Source organism: Cydia fagiglandana, chromosome 21 (assembly GCF_963556715.1).
Source record: "Cydia fagiglandana chromosome 21, ilCydFagi1.1, whole genome shotgun sequence".
NCBI lineage: Eukaryota > Metazoa > Arthropoda > Insecta > Lepidoptera > Tortricidae > Cydia > Cydia fagiglandana.
Genome location: NC_085952.1, coordinates 12,222,488 through 12,242,745, shown reverse-complemented (window position 1 = coordinate 12,242,745; position 20,258 = coordinate 12,222,488). Strand labels below are relative to the sequence as shown.

The following is a 20,258-nucleotide window of genomic DNA, read 5'->3' as shown; positions in this document are numbered from 1 at the left end:
GTTATATTGTGTTAAACCAAACCGCTAATTACCTGTAGAAAATGAAATGCAATAATATCAAAAAATTCTAAACATATTACATCTTTACTTGAAGAATAGAGTTAAATTACAATAGCTGGTATTCGATAAAGAACCTTTTGAAAATTAAACATGAAACAGTAGCGCGAACTAACTCTAGCGCGACCACGGCTCTTAATTCCATAAGGTCATAGGACGAGGAGTTATCGAGTATCTGCTATTGTAATGTTTACCCTATTCTTCAAGCGGTAAAGTTGTTATCTGTAAAACCATACGACTATTCAAAGACGATGGTCAAGGCGGTATCAAAACCGGTTCAAAATCAGAACAAATTGTAAGATTAGAATCTACCTCCTTGATAATTAAACACGGGTGTATTCAATGAATAGTTATTTACGATACAAGTGCGGAAGAGAGGAAATTCGAAACGAGTGTTTTAAATCGACACGAGTTGCAAATTATAGACCGACCGCTTAAATGAGGCGAGTACTTATTTAAGTGGTCGGTCTATACGTATTCGCACGTGTATCGTACAACATTTTACAGTACATATGGCCCTTTAAACTTTTGACATACGCATAGAAAGTTTTTTCTCTAGTACTTACCATTATGACCATTCTTTTTTATAATATATACCTACTTAAATAAAAGCAAGGCAATACTTACCATAAAGGTTAATAAGGTATTTAATAAAAATTTAAACGATCAAAGCATAGTGTCTTTATATTTTCATAATGTTCGTTGATCATTTTACAATTTTAATACATACATGATCGTACATCATTCATGGTAACTACTATCATATACATTACTAAGTCGATTTGGTTCATTTTATTCGTATTTCTATTAAATTAAATAAATAGCTTAATGTTCATTAAACACTAATTAAATAAATTATGAAATTATTTACAAAAGCGCGAGCGTATAATAAAAACAATAACAGAACCATTCATATACCGAAATAACAGTTCCATTTCAGTATTGAATTAAACTAAGTAAAGTTTGTAGAAGTTCTGCCCTTTGATTTCGGTGGATGATTTGTAAATCGTAAAAAACCGTGTAGGTACATTCAGGAAACCGAAACACGTCTTCGGCTAACAGCTAGCAAAAGTGTATAAAAAACAAATGCTACAAAACTTTTGCCTTAAAACTGAACTTACACGGTGAAGAAATTAAACTTGGATGGCAACTGCGAGTTATCGTCGACTCTATTCTACTTTTAATAACTGCCTTTCTGTAATCCCATGGTGGCGGCGAACAGGGCAAAGAAGAACCCGGCCAATCCCGTCGCTCCTACCAGCAGTACCAATCCAGCGACCATCAGGGGTATCATTGCGAAGTACTTCATCTTGTACGCTAGGAGGAGCGGCATCATGTATTTTCCCAGTTTCTTCGTCTTGGGTTTCTTCGGTTTGACCTTGGTCTTGGATCGGTCGTTTTCTCCGTTCTCCTCGACTTCGTAGTCTCCTTCTGCGTCTTCGCCGTCATCTTCGTCATCCTCTGCACCTTCAATGCCGAAGAGGTCTGTAACAGGAAAGAGAAGCTTTGATATAGCTATCCTACTTTAGTGTATTATTAGTTCTGTTGCAGAATTATCTGTATTATTTTGATAATGATCTCGCTCGCATTTCAAATTGAGTACCTAATATATATTTTTAAAACAATTGGGTCATCATCTTCCTCTCGTTATCCCGGCATTTTGTCACGGGTAATGGGAGCCAGGGATGCGCTTGACAACTTATCCTAAAAATTGACGTAGGCACTAGTTTTACGAAACCGACTGCCATCTGACCTTCCATCTCAGAGGGGAAACTAGGCCAATAAATAGGTAAATGGGCTAGGGTAATTATACGTATTATAAAAATTGGGTACACGGGTGAAAATACAATTACTCGTAACCTTTGACCTTGACCTCAATCGAGAAGTTAAGATTAAGGTTATGTATGAAGCGAATATATTTATGAGTTCCTAATATGGTAAAATGGTTTTTTAGATACTTATGGCAGAAAGTTTATGGAAAAAAGGTAGAAAACATAATAATTTGGTCATAAACAAAATGATAGTAGTAGTAAACTCTTTATTGTACAAAAAGACATATTAAAAATAACATATAATTAGTAAGAAGTACAAAGGCGAACTTATCCCTTTGAGGAGGAATGATTACACTAATACGTGATAAAATCAAAGTGCAATTAACAAAACGCAAAGGAAAATAATAAATAGTTTAAGAACATTGTATCGAGATGTGCTTACAATTAGCAAAACATGCAAAAGTTATAATTTCTTTTAATAACACCTAACAACAGTTTCACGCGTACAGATCAAAGATAATTAACGACTTAAATTGTTACACTATCTTTACTAGTTCATACTATCTTCGCGTTTTCTTCATCTGATTGTAACACGCAAAACGCATTTTCTAAACTGTAATAGGTAGACTTTGCTAATTAGGAAAGTTGAAATCTACTTGATTTTTTTCTTTAATTGACAAAATCACTTCACTTCATCAGAAACATCATAGAAGGGAATAGTAGTTTGTGTTACAAGGGATCAAAATGATATATTTCCGTCAAGGGCGTACATTGAATCCTGAATTAATGAGCGTAATGAGGGATTCAAGTGTTAACAAATTAGACGAAATAATTTTGATACCGTGTGACACATACTGCTTTTCACATCAACTATGAGGAAAATAAAAAAAAATCTTAATGTTGACACAATCTGATGCTTAAACAGATTATTGAAGCTAAAAAAATAACGTGCAAAAAAATGTAAAAATAGTGTGCTAAAACAGAAAAGTGTTACTTTGATCCCTCCTAGCAGAGCGGAAAAGTGCCACTTTGATCCCTCCTAGGGAAGAAAAAGCTCTTTTCCGAATAGGTGGTGTGAAAAATAAATGGAAGGAGAGGGAGGGGAAGACCAAGAAAAGTAATATTAGTCAAGTACCTAAAGGAGAATGTAGGTGCCGTGTCGTACCAGGACAGTAAAGGGCTGGTTTCGGACCGACCAAGGTGGAGACATTTCGAACTTCAAGATATACAAGAGACGACACGTACTAAATCCATTCTAGATACGTTATAGTTTAGATATCAACTAGTTCTCTTTTGCAGCGCAATTCGGGCAACCAATGTCATTTTTACGTTAGATAGAGTAAGATATCTATTAGATGTGAATTGGATCTCTAAGTCATATCCTGTGGAAATCGTTCAAGAGTATCTCCAGAATCGCGCAAATGTCAAATTTGACAGGTTAGATCTTAAACATATCGTTATCGTATCTTGGCAAAATCCGAATCGGGCCCAAATTCATCACGCTGCACCGACAAGAGCCTGGGCTCTTAAATTGAATGATGATCATCATCATATGTGTACAGTTTGTACCTATGTAATAATATACACTGTGTACAGATCTTTTTAAAATCCTATGAAATATTATTAGATTTAAGAATTTCGCTGAGAAAAATGAAATACACTTTTCACTGTCACTTCTACATGAGATTGGCTCAGGACCGGTATAAGTGGCGTACTCAAAGAGAGGCCTATGCTCAGCAGTGAGCGATAAAAGGCTGATATAATGATGCTGATGACGCTTTTGACCTTTTTAGAGACTTCAATTTATTGACAATTTATCATTGTGACATCTACACACAAAGGACACATCCCTTAAAGCGAATGAAAGTATAATTATCCAAGAAAAGGAGTAACTAGGTTAAATCTAATCTGATGATTTAATTATTTCCTCTAATTTTTACTGTAGGAATCGATTAGTAATGATTAACTTTTTTGGTATAATTATACACGTAAGTTCCGTAATATTCATGAATGTCAGCCGCAGCAGAGTGTGTCCATTCGGTATCGTGTCGTGTTGATTCCGGTAATTATGTCCTAACTGTGAATCAATTACAATGAAAACGAAACATTTTGCACTTAATTTCCTTACCTATCATGTCTGTCGTTTTTGCAATTTTTTTTTTACAAACATCTATTTACGCCAACTATAATGATAGAATTACTTCCGAATTGTATTTGCCAGAATTATTTGTCAAAGGGAGTTCCCATAAAGTTTTAAGTCGTAATGTATTGTTTGTGAAACCGTTAATTATTCAGGATTTTCGTAAGGTTATCCTATAGATAGGTTAGGTTAGGTTTGTTTTATGGCAAGCCTCAAAAATGACGCATTTCGGAACCAAATAAATTATGGCTAACGAAAATGCGGACAAACAATACATTATGACTTAAAACTTTTTGGGAAACAATAGAGACCATTTATCAAGTCATTAATTTTTAGAAAAAAAAATCCTAAAACCATTGTCTATTCAATAATGTAAAGCCAACCTTATAAGTTCAGCCTTAATATAACTAAGTTTATATCATCAACACTTCAAAGAGTTAAAGATATAATAGATACCGTAAAATGGGGTGAGTTGGGTGAAATTTGACTTTCAAACCTCGATAAAATTTTATTTTTACATGTGAAAACTGAATGGTGTATATAATAAGTGGTTCGGGCGTTTGTATTTTAGTTTGTATTTTATTTTGGGTAGTTTCATTTCATAACTTTGACGATAAAGAGGAAAACCCACCTCACCCCGTAGTGCCTCGTATTTGGGGTGAGGGGGTTTTTCATACAAAGGTGATTTTGGGAGATTGTTGGATCGATTTTTTTTATTATGCGTATTACTATAGCCCCATTCTGAATTTGAATACATTATTTTTGTAGCAGTAGCCTTAAAATCCCTTCTCACCCCCCTCTCAAACCTTCTCTCCCCATTCATAACGCAACTCTCCCCGCGAAATCTATTCACCCCGTTTTACGGTAATAACTAAAATAATTTTTGTTAATTATTCAATACAGGCCTCCCTAAAAATTTGCCACAACAACTGGTCTTGCGCCGGGGCATTTGAGAGAATAAAATTATCAGATAAGTATCGCTATTTTTAACACTTTTTATAAAGCAGATATTTGACCAGGTTTTTGATAACTGAGCTTTCAATTAATCGTCGTATAATATAGATTTTTCAGGTTATTAAGTTGGCATACGTGTCACGTGCGATTTTGTTGACAATAAATTAGACTTTCGGCTCGATTCGGAAAATGAATTAGATTTCTACTAGACTTCAACAAGTTACGATATGAATAATTTAAAGATATTTGTAAGATAGATATGTCAAATTTGACGTTTCCGCGATTCTCGAGGTCCTCTTAAACGATTTCAACAAGTTATGACTTAGATATCCTCGACTTAGAAGTCACATCTAGTCGATATCTACTGTAGATCTAGTTGATCTCTAAATCATCTCTAGATCTTGTGATTATCTCGAAATCCGAACTGGCCTGTTTTTTGTGGAGTGCTCCGAACGTCATTCAACGTTTCTCTGTAATCTTGACCAGATCGTCAGTTTACTTTTTTAACAGCCTTCTTTATCTGCGCCTGAACTGGAGTTCATTGTCACCATTCAACAACTTTTCTGCCCTGTCAACCATCGGTTATACGTGGAATTCCCCGCCCAGTGTCACCATAGTCTGATAACTCAGCTATATCAATGTTCTAGAAGTACTTGTGCTTGACGCTGCACTAGTATTCGACATGGGCACATGTCAAAATAATAGGTTAAATTTGAACGGCGAAGATTTTTCTGTATTCAAATTTAATCCTTATCACTTTGACATATAGTGTCCATGTCGAATACTAGTGCAGCGTCGTGCACTAGTACTTGTACCTTATATCGACTTTTGTGACTTCAGCAACTTATCATTGTCAAATAGAGCAATGAAGGACGCAGTGTATTATTTAATGGTAACATTCCATTTCTAACCGCAGCTGCACTACCGGTACTGAACGCGTCGCTGTCATTGTCAATTTCCATAGTAAAATGAACAGTAGTACAGCTGTCGTTGGAAATGGACTGTCACCTTAAGTCGCTTAACTTCAGACTCGGGTAAACCCATCTGTCAGATTATACGATTTAAACATTAAGAAAAGGTGAAAGGGTACATATTTGCTGAGACGGTCGAATGGATTTACCCGAGTTTGAATTTTCCAACAGTAGGTGGATGAAACAATGAAAAAAAAAATAGGCCAGTAAGTTATCAGAAATTAAGCCTAAAATTGTGCACTATAACTACTATAAGTACTGTAGGTACTCACTCTCATTTGACAACTGTACTTAGTACCGAAAAACCCAAGGTCTGCATAATATGTCACCACACCTCCCAAAACCTTTGCATATAAAACAATTAACCAGACGGAACATAAGCCAACGAACCAATAAATCGCTAAACAGCAAAGACAATCGCCAACAATGACCGTTCTATTTCCATCTATTTCGCTAGGAATGGTAATCAGGCGCGGTGAAGCGAATCAGTTTGGTTCAGTTGACCACGCGATGCTCTATAATGTACATTTACATTTTACACTCGACAAGCGGAAATGATGATAGGTTGCTGATCAAATTTAGGGGTTCGGTGAGAGTGATGACTTGTCGCTAACGGGACGTAATGATGGTGGTGTGTGAAGTCACCATTAAATTGGCAATTAGGGATGAAGAAAAAGTTTTGGCAATGAAAGTTGATGAAGTGAAGCTAAGGGCTGGGATGTAAGAGGGTCAAGTGACGGAATAGAATATCGTATTTGCAAAGGGTTTCTGAGTTCGTTTTGTTAGTATGATTAGTTTTAGAGTTTACCAAATTTTTGTAGGGCATAGATTAGTTGCTCCTTAGGTGTCTTTGCTTAATCAAGCTTTACTATACCTTCATTTTAAGCGATTTTTTACACGACTGCCAAAAAAGAGTGTATTGTTTTTGTCGTTTATAATATTTGAATATAGACGTGATAAATTATTATTAATATTGGACATTCTTACTTCCTCAAATATCTTCTCTTAAAGATGCTTGTTGACTTATTTAAGCTAATTTAATTTGCGGCCACTCAGTGTTACATTTTTAACACTGCAGTATGGAGTCGCATGGACTATGGGTAATGGAGTTAATTACCGTATCGTTCGTTACCACTTTATCAAGTATAATTATAGCCTTAGTGCAAAGCTGGTGTAAAGTAATTTTCATATCATTTAAGTACATTTGTACGGTATTTATTATCCACTTTTCTATACAATTAGTATAGCAACTTCGGTACTTAAGTTGTGGAACCGACCTAATGTAAGATATTTATGAGACAAAATATATTTATAATAGAAAAATTAAAAGTGAAAATATGAAGTCGATCTTTAACATTTTATTACGTTAGACTACTCACCACCTCAACCCTCTCGTGCTTGAGAGGAGGTCTGTGTCCAGCAGTGGGACCTATATAGGCTAAATTATTATTTTTTATTACGTTAGAGTACTCATACTTACAAGAAATAGATCTCCTCTGGGCCGTTTGTTCCGTGAAACCTTCAGGTTTCTCAATAATTGGTTCCTCGTACTCGCCCAGCGACCTCCCCTGGTATTCCCTCAAAGGTATCGCTATCGGCTGGAAAGGACCCCCCTCCAACGGGTTATACGCATCCTGCGTCAAGTTCTCCTTGCTTTTCTCTTCGGCAATTGCAAAATAATTACCGGGGAAAAGAACCTCCGACTTATATTTATTATCTGGTGCATAATAAACACTCCTTTCTATAGTCGGCTCCTTTAACGGGATCGCGCGGGGCCTGAACCTATAACCCTCGAACTCCTTAGATCTCCTTGGCGCTCTTTCAGGCTGAACATTTATTGCACTGGTCACATTAACAACAGCAGTCCTTCCTCCACTATGTTTAACACCAGATAACGACCACAGTTTAGTCAAATTACTTTCATAATCTTCAGCTGAAGTTATAACAACTATGCAAAACACCACCGCTGTCTCCCGCCACATCTTGACAGTCATTTCAAAAATTGACTTTTGCTCAGACGTCACTGATTGCACAATTGAGTTATAGTTCACTTTCTTTTGTTTTATTGTTTCACCCCGCCGGTCGATCCACCATTTTGTTGCAAGCGATCGCGTAAAACTGAATCACTATCGTTGGACGACGTTATATTTATACATGTGTAGTTATAAACTTGCGTTTTTCCTTCGGGTTACGCTCGGCCGGGCGCGGGTACGGAACCACTCAGTACGCTCGCAATTCCGATATGGGCGAAAAATGAAAAGGCACCAAAATAAAACCTGGGTTCCCATCACGGCTGGTCTGTCTCGGTAATGGTGACCAATTTTCTCCGATACAGTGGGGTAATTTGCGATATTGTTATCATGTCATTATTTGAGACTCTTCGGAGACGTTTTCAAAATCAGCAGACGTGAAATTTCGTATCATTTCTTTCAGATTATTTTATTTTTAAGTCTTACGTCAATGACTTAAGGGTTAAGTTTGAATGGATTGGTGGCTTACAAATGGCAAAAAGGTAAAGTTTAATTTAATTTAGTTGTAGACAAGATGTATTTAGGATGGTAATGAAAGCGAAAAGATGACACTCGTGTCAACTTCATGTCATCATTCACGGATATCTGGATATCTTCTTTTAGGTACTTTTGAAATTGTTATGAAAGTATATTTAAATGTAAAGGCATAAAAAGTAAAAACTCGCCCGATGGCTATTTCTTCCGACGTAATTTTCGCGCGGAGCACGTATCTTTTTTCCCATCTACATAATTCCTCTTAAACAATATAACAATAAGGTACGCTTTGGTGTGCGGATGGCTTGATCAGTATAAGACAAAGCTGTATAACGAAATGGCTGAAACAGCCGCTAAGCTGAAATATTGGCCGTGCTTATGCAATGGCGAGATGACCTCAATACCTTTGATATCAACTCATGGGAGACGGGTTATCGAGATAGGTGGAAAGTGATAAACTTAAAACTAAAATTACATACAAGAGACACGAAAGATAACAAAAAACTAGAAATATTCATAAAATTGATAAGAGTTAAAGTTTACCACGAAATGGTCTCGTTAGCATAAGAGTGACATTCCATTTCCAACTGCAGCTGCAATACTGTTCATTTTAGGGGAGAGCGGGGTTAAACGTGCCGGAGGTAAGTTGATCCGATGGGAATAGGAACGCAAGTAAACCATGGAGCGATTCGTATGATGTTTGTCGCGAAAAGTCAGACCACTATGCGGTTGCAGGAGCCGTTTTCGTTGCTTCCATTATAGTAGAATAGTAGTTATGGAAAATAAATCAAAAACGGGGGCACAACGAACCCCACGGATTATCACATTTTTGCTTTGGATTTTTTTTACTATCTGTTGATAGTACACAACAAATTATCATATATTTGGACGAACTGCAAAATACTCTTTTAGCGTGTGTGAACTGAGATTTAAATATTTGACGGATAAGTTATAAATTTTAGCAACGGAACAACCCGCCCCATAGCGGGGTTAGTTGTTCCGTTCCGACCTATCTCATAAAAAAAATCTGGTAAAAAAACTGTTTAACGATGCACAAAATAATATCGCTACTCAGAAACGCAAATAATCATTATTTAATATAGCGCAACCCATATACCTTATTCACACTGTTTTCATAGATCAAATTTGTATTTTATGAAAATCGGCACGTTTAACCCCGCTTGTTTCGCGTCAACGCGTCGCTGTCATTGTCAATTTCCATAGAAAATAAACAGTATTGCAGCTGCAGTTGGAAATGGAATGTCACTTTAATGGTATCATTGGAAATGGACTGTCACCTTTTGGGTAGTTATTCGTGTGATGAGCACGGATATTTATTTTGTTCTTGAGTCATGGGTGTTTTCTATTTATGTACCTATTAAAGTATTTACAAATATAAATAAAGTATTAAAATATTATAATTATACAAACTCACAACCAATACAATGGAATATCAGTAATCATTTGTAAAAAAAATATGCCTACATTAAGGTACGGTCAAAATGAAATTCAACAACATTTTATATAGGTACCTACATAATAAACGTAATAATGGTTCGGTGTTCGGACACACAAATAGTATTTATTAAGCTATTAAGTAACGGGTGAGTCAGACGTTTATAAACAACTAAGGAATAATATTGTCAACAAAATACTTACAAATACTCCGCAGCAGAACCAAAGTAACCGATGTAGCCCTCCGAATCGCTAAACTTAAGTGGCAGTGGGCGGGGCACATTGCCCGTAGAACCGATGGCCGTTGGGGCGGAAAGGTTCTCGAGTGGCGACCACATACCGGAAGGTGCAGTGTGGGTAGACCCCCCACAAGGTGGACTGATGACCTGGTGAAGGTCGCGGGAGTCCGCAACCACCAAAAATCACGAAACCACGGCTAATTTTCAACTAATTTTTAACAAGCAGAAACGTCTGAAAACGATGCTATTAAGCTTAGAATAAATTTAAAGCCTCAAGTGGAATCGGGCTGTCGAGGACTAATACGGTTGTATAAACATTTATTTTTGTCTTTTTGTCATTTTATTACGTTGTTTTTTTTTACATTTTGTTTTCTATTTGTTAGCAAATGCTTGATGTGAATGCCGGCTTTTTCGTTCACTCTCCGCATTACCTATCGAATGGTTTTAAATGTCTTCTATTAGGCACTGGTCCCACCGCGAGCTAGTAAGCTATGAGCTATCGGCTATAAACACGAACAAAAGATAAGCACTCCCGTCAGGCCTATGGAACTCTCCGTGCGAGCTCGGATTAATACCTACGAATGTGCTCCCGTTCACGGTAGAAAAGCAAGTCAGTTGGTTACCACACGCGCTCACGTACGCACGCACGGAAGAAAGAATGAGCGCGCCGCGCTCTGAAGGGAAACGGCATGTGCCTGGATTAGTATGAGAACCTATGTCGCCAAAACGCTGTCACAAAAATTGGCCATATTTTCTTATTTCGAAATGAATTATGAGCCCTTGCCCATCACAGTAATTTGAACTTTACAGTCAAGAAAATTATGTCAAAATTGCACTACGATTTTTATTTTTTGTAAAAATACACAAATCATTGACAAATTGTCATTTATGCTCTATCCCTTTTACACTTGCATGGTTTTTCCAAGAGTGAATGCGATAGGATAAAATATTCGACTATGAGGTTGACACATGCGATAGGGATGTGCATGATTCGGTGTGATATCGATAAACGCTTATTAATTATCAATGTACACGTAAAATATTCAGTTTTTTTATACATATGTATTACTTTATTTTCGACGATTAGTTACTTACCTACTTACTTTTTAATAAAAAAAATCTCGTATTGAAAGTAATCACGCCACCAACCACGCATATAACTGTAAGCGAGTAGGTATATAATAAAAACTGTTACTCTTTAGCACACCCCAGAACAATATTGCTTTGTAATGACGCGAAATAATAACCTGCTAGCCAATTAGTACTAACCCGTTGTGTACTTATAGTTTTTTTTAATTAAATCAAATTTCTTACCCTCCCACCGCGATGCGTGTGTGCGTGCGTGAAAAATACGCGAGGTGCGTATTTTTTACCTGCAATTAATATTCTTACTAGATGCGTGCGTAAAAAATACGCAAGTAAGTGTAAGTGTAGCTAATAAGTGTTCACAATACTTATTAACTAGCACGTTATTATTTTAAGGCAAAACAAAGCAATAATGTTGTGTTATACATCAATATGAATCTCCGATATAAGCTCGTATGCAAAATTATAAAAAAATGCTAATTATAAACAATGGAAATATTAACAATATTTTTTGCACTTATCAATTTATCGCAATAATGCGGATAGAAATGCCGCTCTGATGTACGAGCGAGATAGCACTATGCACGTTTTTACCGGAGCATGGTGTGTACTCGCATCCAATGTGAAGAACGCTTCAAGATTTGTGCAAGCTTGTGGAGCGGGCTTTAGACTGGCCAGCAAATACCCGGCAGTAAAATTATGTGACAGCTTAAAACTGACACCTTACCTACTCGTATTTAATAGAGAAAATTGACAAATATGTATGGATACTAGATACTATGCATACTATAAGAAAAAATTAAAATCAAATAATCCATTGAATTGGAATAAATAAGTAAGAACATATTTTGTACCTACATAATATAAAATGTGCATAAGCGACGACTTTTTTGATATGATCATCCAGAGGCAAAACAAAAATAAATTATTAAGAACATGTATGAATATAAACAAACCGAACTGTGTATATTTATACGAACATCGACATCGATAACTTTTTTGATATGGTCCTCGCACTGTGGGCGAATAGCGCACCCGTACATGACTTTTACGCTAAGTAGATATCAACCTTATCTCATTTACATAAATCTGATTTTTCTACTAAACAATCCAAAAATCCTTGCGGAAACCGAAAATGTAAAAAATATTGAAATATTACATAAAATAATACTTACCGATGATATGAAATGCCTCCATATCTAATATTTTTTGTCCCGCTAGTGTTTTTACACTCCAAAATGGAGCAGCACGGCATATTTGTAATTATTTCTAATTTTTACTGGAATCGTTTTCACATCTGACATGTCAAAAGCGCCATGCTGAACTGTCACACGACTAACAATAGTCTGTGCTGAAAGTGTATGCAGCTAACCATAATCTTGCCACACGCTATAGACATACGTTTCACTTCTATTACTTCTTTGTTTTGTGTACGCACGTCACCGCGCGCCGCACTGTCAATTTTTACGATAGTTAAAAGCTACGTACTCGTAGTAGGTACCTACCTACTATTGAATTTCTTTAATTAAACCCGTAATGTTTATCATGTATGACAAATGTATAGTTTTAGATATCTATCTATTTGAAATAGGTAACAAATTTCTAATTTATTTTGGTAAATGTTTATTTTAACGACAGTAGGTAAGTTAACTTTACACCGGAAAGTGCCTACTCATTTTTGCTCTGGTTAACTTATAATTAATGACCTGTATTCATGGGGTTTCTATTATTTTTCTTTATTGTGTAACATTAATCTGTATCTGGTTTTAAATTACACGAAGAAACTAATTCTTGCTGGGATTATTGCGCGGTTTATAAAACGGTGTAAACACTGCGGTTACTGCAGGGACATATGACCTTTTAAAATGACTATTTCGCAAACACGCATAGTCGGAATATTAGGTATAATTTAAGATTTAGCTTTCCTTTTATTTCACTCCACCGTTTAAGTAGGTATTTATTTATCATTTCTAAGCATCAGCAACCCTAGCGTTGTGCCGGTGCGCGCGGTGCGGGGAGCGGCGCGTTGAAGGTCACTCCATTGTATTTTTGTGTAGGTATCAAAACGGTAGGTATTTACGTTTTGTTCGAGAGATAAGTATCTGTTCGTAAGAACTATTATATAATCTGTGCTCCCGTGTAAATAAAAGAGACACGGCGATATTTATAGCTCACCGCTGGGCGAGTAAGTATAAATATCGCCGTGTCTCTTTTATTTACACGGGAGTGCTTATCTTTTGTTCGTGTTTATAGCCGATAGCTCATAGCTTACTAGCTCGCGGTGGGACCAGTGCCTTACTGCACACGGGCCATGGTGTTACATGCATGGTGTATGCATGGTGTACCTATGCATAAACCATACATATATCGGGTATATGGCCCGATTCCACTTGAGGCTTTAAAGTAGCCACTTGGGGCCGTCATGGCAGAGGCCGAAATGGGGCATAATTGCGCTACAAGTTCCTAGCCTTATCTGATTTTCTAATCATCGTTACTGTTGCAGAATGCATAATATGCAATTATGCATGCATACAAAATATATATATAGAAGCAGTTGTGGCCGAGTGGATATGGCGTCTGACTTTCAATCCGGAGGTCGCGGGTTCAAATCCTGGCTCGTACCAATGAGTTTTTCGGAACATATGTACGAAATATCATTTGATATTTACCACTAGCTTTTCGGTGAAGGAAAACATCGTGAGGAAACCTGCATACATCTGCGAAGAAATTCAAAGGTGTATGTGAAGTCCCCAATCCGCATTGGGCTAGCGTGGGGACTATAGCCCAGCAAGCCCTCTCGCGCATGAGAGGAGGCCTGTGCTCAGCAGTGGGACGTATATAGGCTGAAATGATGAATGAATAATTTGGCCAAGTCCGAGATAGCTCGAGGCATTTAGTGTTCCGTACGGCTACCATCAGTTTGGCATTGACATAAACGATATCGTGAACGTAATTTACTTCCTATAGGTATATCTCTTTCGCACTAATATGTCAGTACGAGCGAGATGCATAGAAAGTAAATTACGTTCACGCCCACGGCAGCGTTTATGTCAATGCCAAACTGATGGTAGCCGTACCGCTCGCATCGTTACATTTTACAGAGGTTGTTTGCCTGTTTTTAGGGTACCGTATTCAACTACACACACAGAACAATAGTACAAAGTGTCTAAGTGCGAAGGCCGAAGGCCGAGCTTTAGCAAAATGTCATCGCTTTAGCACAGAGCAATAGTACAAGTGTCTAAATGTGAAGGCCAAAGGCCGACCTCCGCGTAGCTCGAAGGCCCGAGGCGTCCAGGATGTCAGTGCTTTAACACAGAACAATAGTACAAGTGTCTAAATGCGAAAACCGAAGGCCGAGCTCCGCGTAGGGCCGAAGGCCCGAAGCGTCCAGGATGTTAGTACTTAGACACAGAACAATAGTATAAGTATCTAAATGCGAAGGCCGAAGGCCGAGCTCCGCGTAGGGCCGAAGGCCCAAAGCGTCCAGGCTGTCAGTTCTGTGTTTAACCACTGACATCTTGCAGGCGTCGGGCCTTCGGCCCTACGCGGAGCTCGGCCTCCGGCCTTCGCATTTAGACACTTGTATTAATTACCTGTGTTTAGAACTGACCTCCTGGATGCTTCGGGCTTTCGGCCCAATGCGACTTCAGCCTTTGGATCTTGCGACTTAGACACTTGTACTTAAAAATACTTGGAAAAGTTACGGGAGGCGCGCGTCTGTCGGACGCTTCGGATCTCGAATCGCTCCTTCGGCCTTTGCATTTAGTTAGATTCTTGTACTATTGCTTTGTGTTTGAATACCGAAGTCGAGCATCTCGCGAATGCTTGATGTATTATAATAATTTAGAGTAAGGCCAAGCGCGCACCACGATTTTTTGTCCTGCGATAATTTTGTCGCAGAAATGCAACGTATGTGTTTATATGTTAGTGCGCGCATATGCGACAAAAAAATCGCAGCGATTTTTAAATTGTGATTTGTCACATTTTTCCGCGATTGTTCGCGACGCGATTGTCGCAAAGTGAATTGCAGCATGCGGAGTTGTATGGCCCCGCGCGCACTATGATAATAAAATCGCACCCCGGCCGGACCTCAGTCGGCATTTCGCTCTCCAAACCCCAACATCTAGGCACCTGCATCTCCAATGGAGTCTCAAAATGAGACGCTAGATGTTGACCATTTAATTATGGAAATAGACGGGGATCATCTTTGTGTTATAAATGCTCAAAGTCATACAGCAATCGCATATTAAAGACACGTTTCATGACAAGCGACTGGTCGACTTTTTCATTTTCATCGCAGTGCGCGCAGTGAATTTTCTGCGATATATTACAGCGCGATTCTAAAATCGTGTCGCAAAAATTAATATCGTGGTGCGCGCTTGGCCTATAATACCTTAAAATGTAACATACTCCTTCAATTTGAATTTAGAACTCATTATTATTTTTTATTTGATTTTGTTTCTAGTTCTATGCCATATATATAGACTTTAATATTATTTAGAACTGCTAAAAAACAAGATCGGCTTACTTTAAATATTTCGTCAATTTTACCTTTGTTTCTAAAAACTGTGATATTTAACTGTCATATACTATTAATGTCTTCCAAAATTATTTTCTCGTAACAGGACTGAGGGGCTACCGCGTAAACCGAAATTCGCAATTTGCGGGGATCTTTCTCTTTTACTCCAATGAAGGCGTAATTAGAGTGACAGAGAAAAATGCTCGCAATTTGCGTACTTCTATTTTCGCGGTTATAGCCCTGAATCTTGTTGCTCACCGATCCGTTCAAAAATATACATAAGTACTGAATATAATTAATAGATATTATAATTATACAATTAATACAGAAATGTAATGGTACTTAATGAAAAGGAATATTGTGTATATTGTTTCGACGAATCAGATACTCTCAATAAAATCTATACATGAGGCCAAAACTGTTCATAAATATTAAATGACTTTATTATCTCTATACGCCTTACTAACTCTATGTGTCCTATTGTGGAAAAAAAAACACAACGACAGTCAAGAACGGAATTCTTAATTTGAATTTTTCAGACTTGAGATGCCTACTCCATTGCTTGGAAAGCCCGTTCGAAATTGAAACTTATTTGCAATATAATAAGGTCGTATTTTGTAGATCTCTCTCATACTTATAGTAGGCTATTGAGATAAAATTAAATATCCCACAAAAATAAGCAAGCAGAATTAAACTTTGTGTCGAAGACATAAGTCATAAATTTCAATGCCAAAGTTTTAACTAAGGATGTTTCTCGCCTAATATGAATTGACCAGTGTAAGCATCAGTTAGCTAGCCCTAAGCAGCCAAAGGTCAAGCTACAGTTGAAAAACTAATAAAGATAAAGTTAAGCTGATAATTTTCCCGCCGTCTCCATGCTTCTTTAAGTTGGGTATTGACTGGTCAGCTGCCTGTTAGCTATAGTTTTCGCGAAAATCGCCAGGACAGAGGTGAAAATTTTTGTATGAAAACTTGCAACTTTAAATGCATTTTTTGACGAAACTATTGCAGTCTAAAATGAAGTCAAAATCAGTCCATCGACTCAATTTTTTGCAAGCTTTCTAATGGTACCCCACACGATTCTTACAAATGAAAAAAGTTTCAGCCTACCCCTCTCAACCCCCTAAATTTCCCCCTTTAATAAGAAATAAGCAGTTTTGACTTATTCACAATATGAGTGGTGGTAATTGCTATAACTGTTCCAAATTTTAGGTATCTATGTCAAACGGTCTCTGAGAAAAACGTATTTAACTGATTTGCAAGACCGAAGTGATCCCATAAGTGTTCCGTAAACAAAGTTTTGTACGGAACACTAAAAATGATGATTCTAAATATCCCAAAGTGACATCAACACCCATTTATGAAGTAAATTGCCAGTAACGTTGCAATGCCCTGTTCAGTAAAGCTAGGTACTACAGTCGCTCCCATTGTAACCTTTACGGCTCGGCCACAAGGCGAGACACAGCGATTGGACCTTTCGTTTCCATCTATAGTTGCCGCCACCACCGCCGCCGGTTGCTCAATGTCCGTGGCCAAGCCGTTACAGTATAATACGAATGTTAATCCTGACAGAGCTGTTTATTAGGTATTCTGCATAAATAAACTTGACGATAATTGGTGCCGCATTACTATGATCGTGTGAGAAAACTTTTTATTGAAGTATTGACCGTTATTATAATATCCAGTCACGCTAGCTAATGCGTTTGGCAATTAATTACTGCTGTCCAATAAAACGTTCATATCTACATTTTCCAAGTCGCTCGCACTTACTTAAACATTTTATTAGTGATTTTATTTAGTGGGTAAGGGCGATTGTGAGCGAGCTCCGTTTCACTGCCGTATTCGAACTTCAAGGTATTCACAAGAGACGACACGTACTAGATACGTTATAGTTTAGATATCAACTAGTTCTCTTTTGCAGCGCAATTCGGGCAACCAATGTCACTTTTACGTTAGATAGAGAAAGATATCTATTAGATATGAATTAGATCTCTAAGTCATATCCTGTGGAAATCGTTCAAGAGTATCTCCAGAATCGCGCAAATATCAAATTTGACAGGTTAGATCTTAAACATATCGTTATCGTATCTTGGTGATGTCTAAAAGATATCTAATAGTTGTCTATTTCAAAATCCAAATCGGGCCCAAAGTCAGGTCGTTCAGTGACAGATCCAGGCGGTTTTGTATTGCGTTGGTGAACCAATAAACTACCCAAAAATGTACAAATTATTTGTTTACTTTTATTTAATTATCCAAAGATACAGAGTAGGTATAATAATTATATTACAGTTACTGCATGTTTTCAACTACTTAATTATTATAAAACTTAAGTTACAAACAAGTTCAATATCAGCAGACGCATAATTTTAATACATCGCATAAAAACTAGAAACATAAGTTATTGTATACTTATGTCTAATTAATTGTCTACTAATTAATATCAAGGAAGCCGAAAAACAAAAGCGCAAACGCAAGTGTTTATATTGCCACAATTGCGAAAGGAACATGCGTACATTTCGCATCAATTTATTTTTAACAATGTTATACCTTAATCCGTTGCAATAAGGCGGAAAATGTATACATATTTCTACGTATAGAATATCAAAATGAGGCGTTTACGTCGTTGTATGCGTGTGCGTAGATGTGCGGGTACGATCGTGCATGAACAGGATTCGGTCATCCATGTAACACGCGAAGAACGGAAGTATTTACTTCCACATCGTTTACATTAGGTATAATATAGTACACGGCGGGAAGTTGATATCTCGGGATATTTTGTTGAAGAAATTTGAACTTAAAATAAAACTGCATAAGGTTCAAATTTCTTCCATTTTTTCCCGAGTTATCAACTTCTTCCCGCCGTGTACGGATAAGGCGAACGATATTTTGTCACTTATTACAAAGCCGTAAGGTTCAAGGTATATTCATTAGACTTAAATAATATTGGCGTTTATTGTAATGAGATAACTGATAAGTATTACGGCCTGATTCGAAGTTTAAAATATTTACGTCAAAATTTTGCTAAAGATACGATATGTATCGCACAATTATTATGTCAGTGAAATAATAATAAGTGAAGTTTCTTCAAACAATAGTTATTTGTTTTAAACAAAATTTGCCCCCGAGTGAAACACAACATTTTTCACCACACCCACCCGAAACAAATATTGAATGTAAAATATCAAACAAAATAAAATCCAAATGAATATTAAATATTTATCATCCAAAATCATTTAAAAGTCAATTCTACCAGCAAACATAAGAAAACAACTCAAAATTTGCACTTGATTACTTCGCCTCACATGTGAATAAAATGCAACTTTGCTATCAGTTTTTGAAGTGCAAAGTAAGCCTTTCCGAGCTGGTGTGGTGAAAAAACATTAACTTACAGCTGCATTAACCTACAGCCAATTGTGTCGTTCCGAAGACCGACGTGCAATATTTTATCGCCGGTTGTACGCTCACGTGTCTAATTGTCTATGGGCCCGATTCGGATTTTGAAATAGACATCTATTAGATATCTTTTAGACATCACTAAAATACGATAACGATATGTTTAAGATCTAACCTGTCATGATATTTGTGCGATTCTGGAGATACTCTTGAACGATTTCTACAGGATATGACTTAGAGATCCAATTCACATCTAGTGTAATAGATATCTTACTCTATCTAACGTAAAAGTGACATTGGTTGCCCGAATTGCACTGCAAAAGAGAACTAGTTGATATCTAAACTATAACGTATCTAGAATGGATCTAGTACGTGTCGTCTCCTGTGAATATCTTGAAGTTCGAATACGGCAGACTGAAACCTACTTACAACAACTAATTACAAGTGGCGTTTATATTTAAAAAATGCCGTATACCTATTTACAGCCAATTGTGCCTTTCCGAAGACCGTCGTGCAATATTTATCGCCGGTTATACCATCGCTCACACCGTTAACTGTACATCGGTGGACCTTATGCCTTTTGTAATAAGGTCCACCCATGTACAATTAGAAGTGTTGCTGTTTGTCCGCTCACGTGTCTAATTGTCTATCACCGCACGACAGACGGAAGGACGTTACTTCCACATTCTGTTTATCTATTAAATAGATTTGCTTGTTTGCTTGTCACTCGTGTGGAACATGTGGTACAGTTTTTTGCGTTAGGCCCAGTATACTAATTAATAATTATTTGTTTACTTTTTTTCATGACTGTGAAGTGTTTCCGTTGTCATACTTCCTATTCTTTAAAGGGGTATTCAGACGGGACTGATCAAATCAGTCGCTTTGTTCGAAAATTAGCATTTTTGTGTCCGCACCTGCTGATATGATCGGGGAATCAAATTGGTATTTGCATCCGCACGGTCTGTTCGATCGGAGAATTTCATCAGATTGGCGAAAAATTGTCTCGTCTGGATACAAATTAATGTGTGTCTATCGGTAGGTAATTATTTAGTTTTTTTCTATTTATTTTTTTAAATTATTATAATAAAATAATAATTATTAATATTATAAATACGGAAGTACTATGTCGGATGTATATTTATTACATCTTCATGCTCATACCGCTGAA

General features: G+C 37.1%; 1 protein-coding gene across 1 annotated transcript; it reads right to left on the bottom strand.

Moving 5' to 3' along the window:
• Positions 1 to 723: 723 nt before the first annotated feature.
• Positions 724 to 8,497, bottom strand: LOC134675007 (uncharacterized). Its single transcript, XM_063533155.1, has 2 exons — positions 7,375 to 8,497; positions 724 to 1,542 (listed from the first exon to the last, which is right to left on the bottom strand). Exons 1-2 carry the CDS (start codon positions 7,886 to 7,888, stop codon positions 1,238 to 1,240), a joined length of 819 nt encoding a protein of 272 aa, XP_063389225.1. The 5' UTR covers positions 7,889 to 8,497; the 3' UTR covers positions 724 to 1,237.
• Positions 8,498 to 20,258: the final 11,761 nt, after the last annotated feature.

Excerpts from the sequence above, each read along its gene's own strand:
- LOC134675007 (XM_063533155.1), bottom strand. The coding sequence starts at position 7,888 with ATGACTGTCAAGATGTGGCGGGAGACAGCGGTGGTGTTTTGCATAGTT. Across the intron at positions 1,543-7,374 it reads CCAGAGGAGATCTATTTCTT|ACCTCTTCGGCATTGAAGGT; the intron begins GTAAGTATGAGT and ends TTCCTGTTACAG.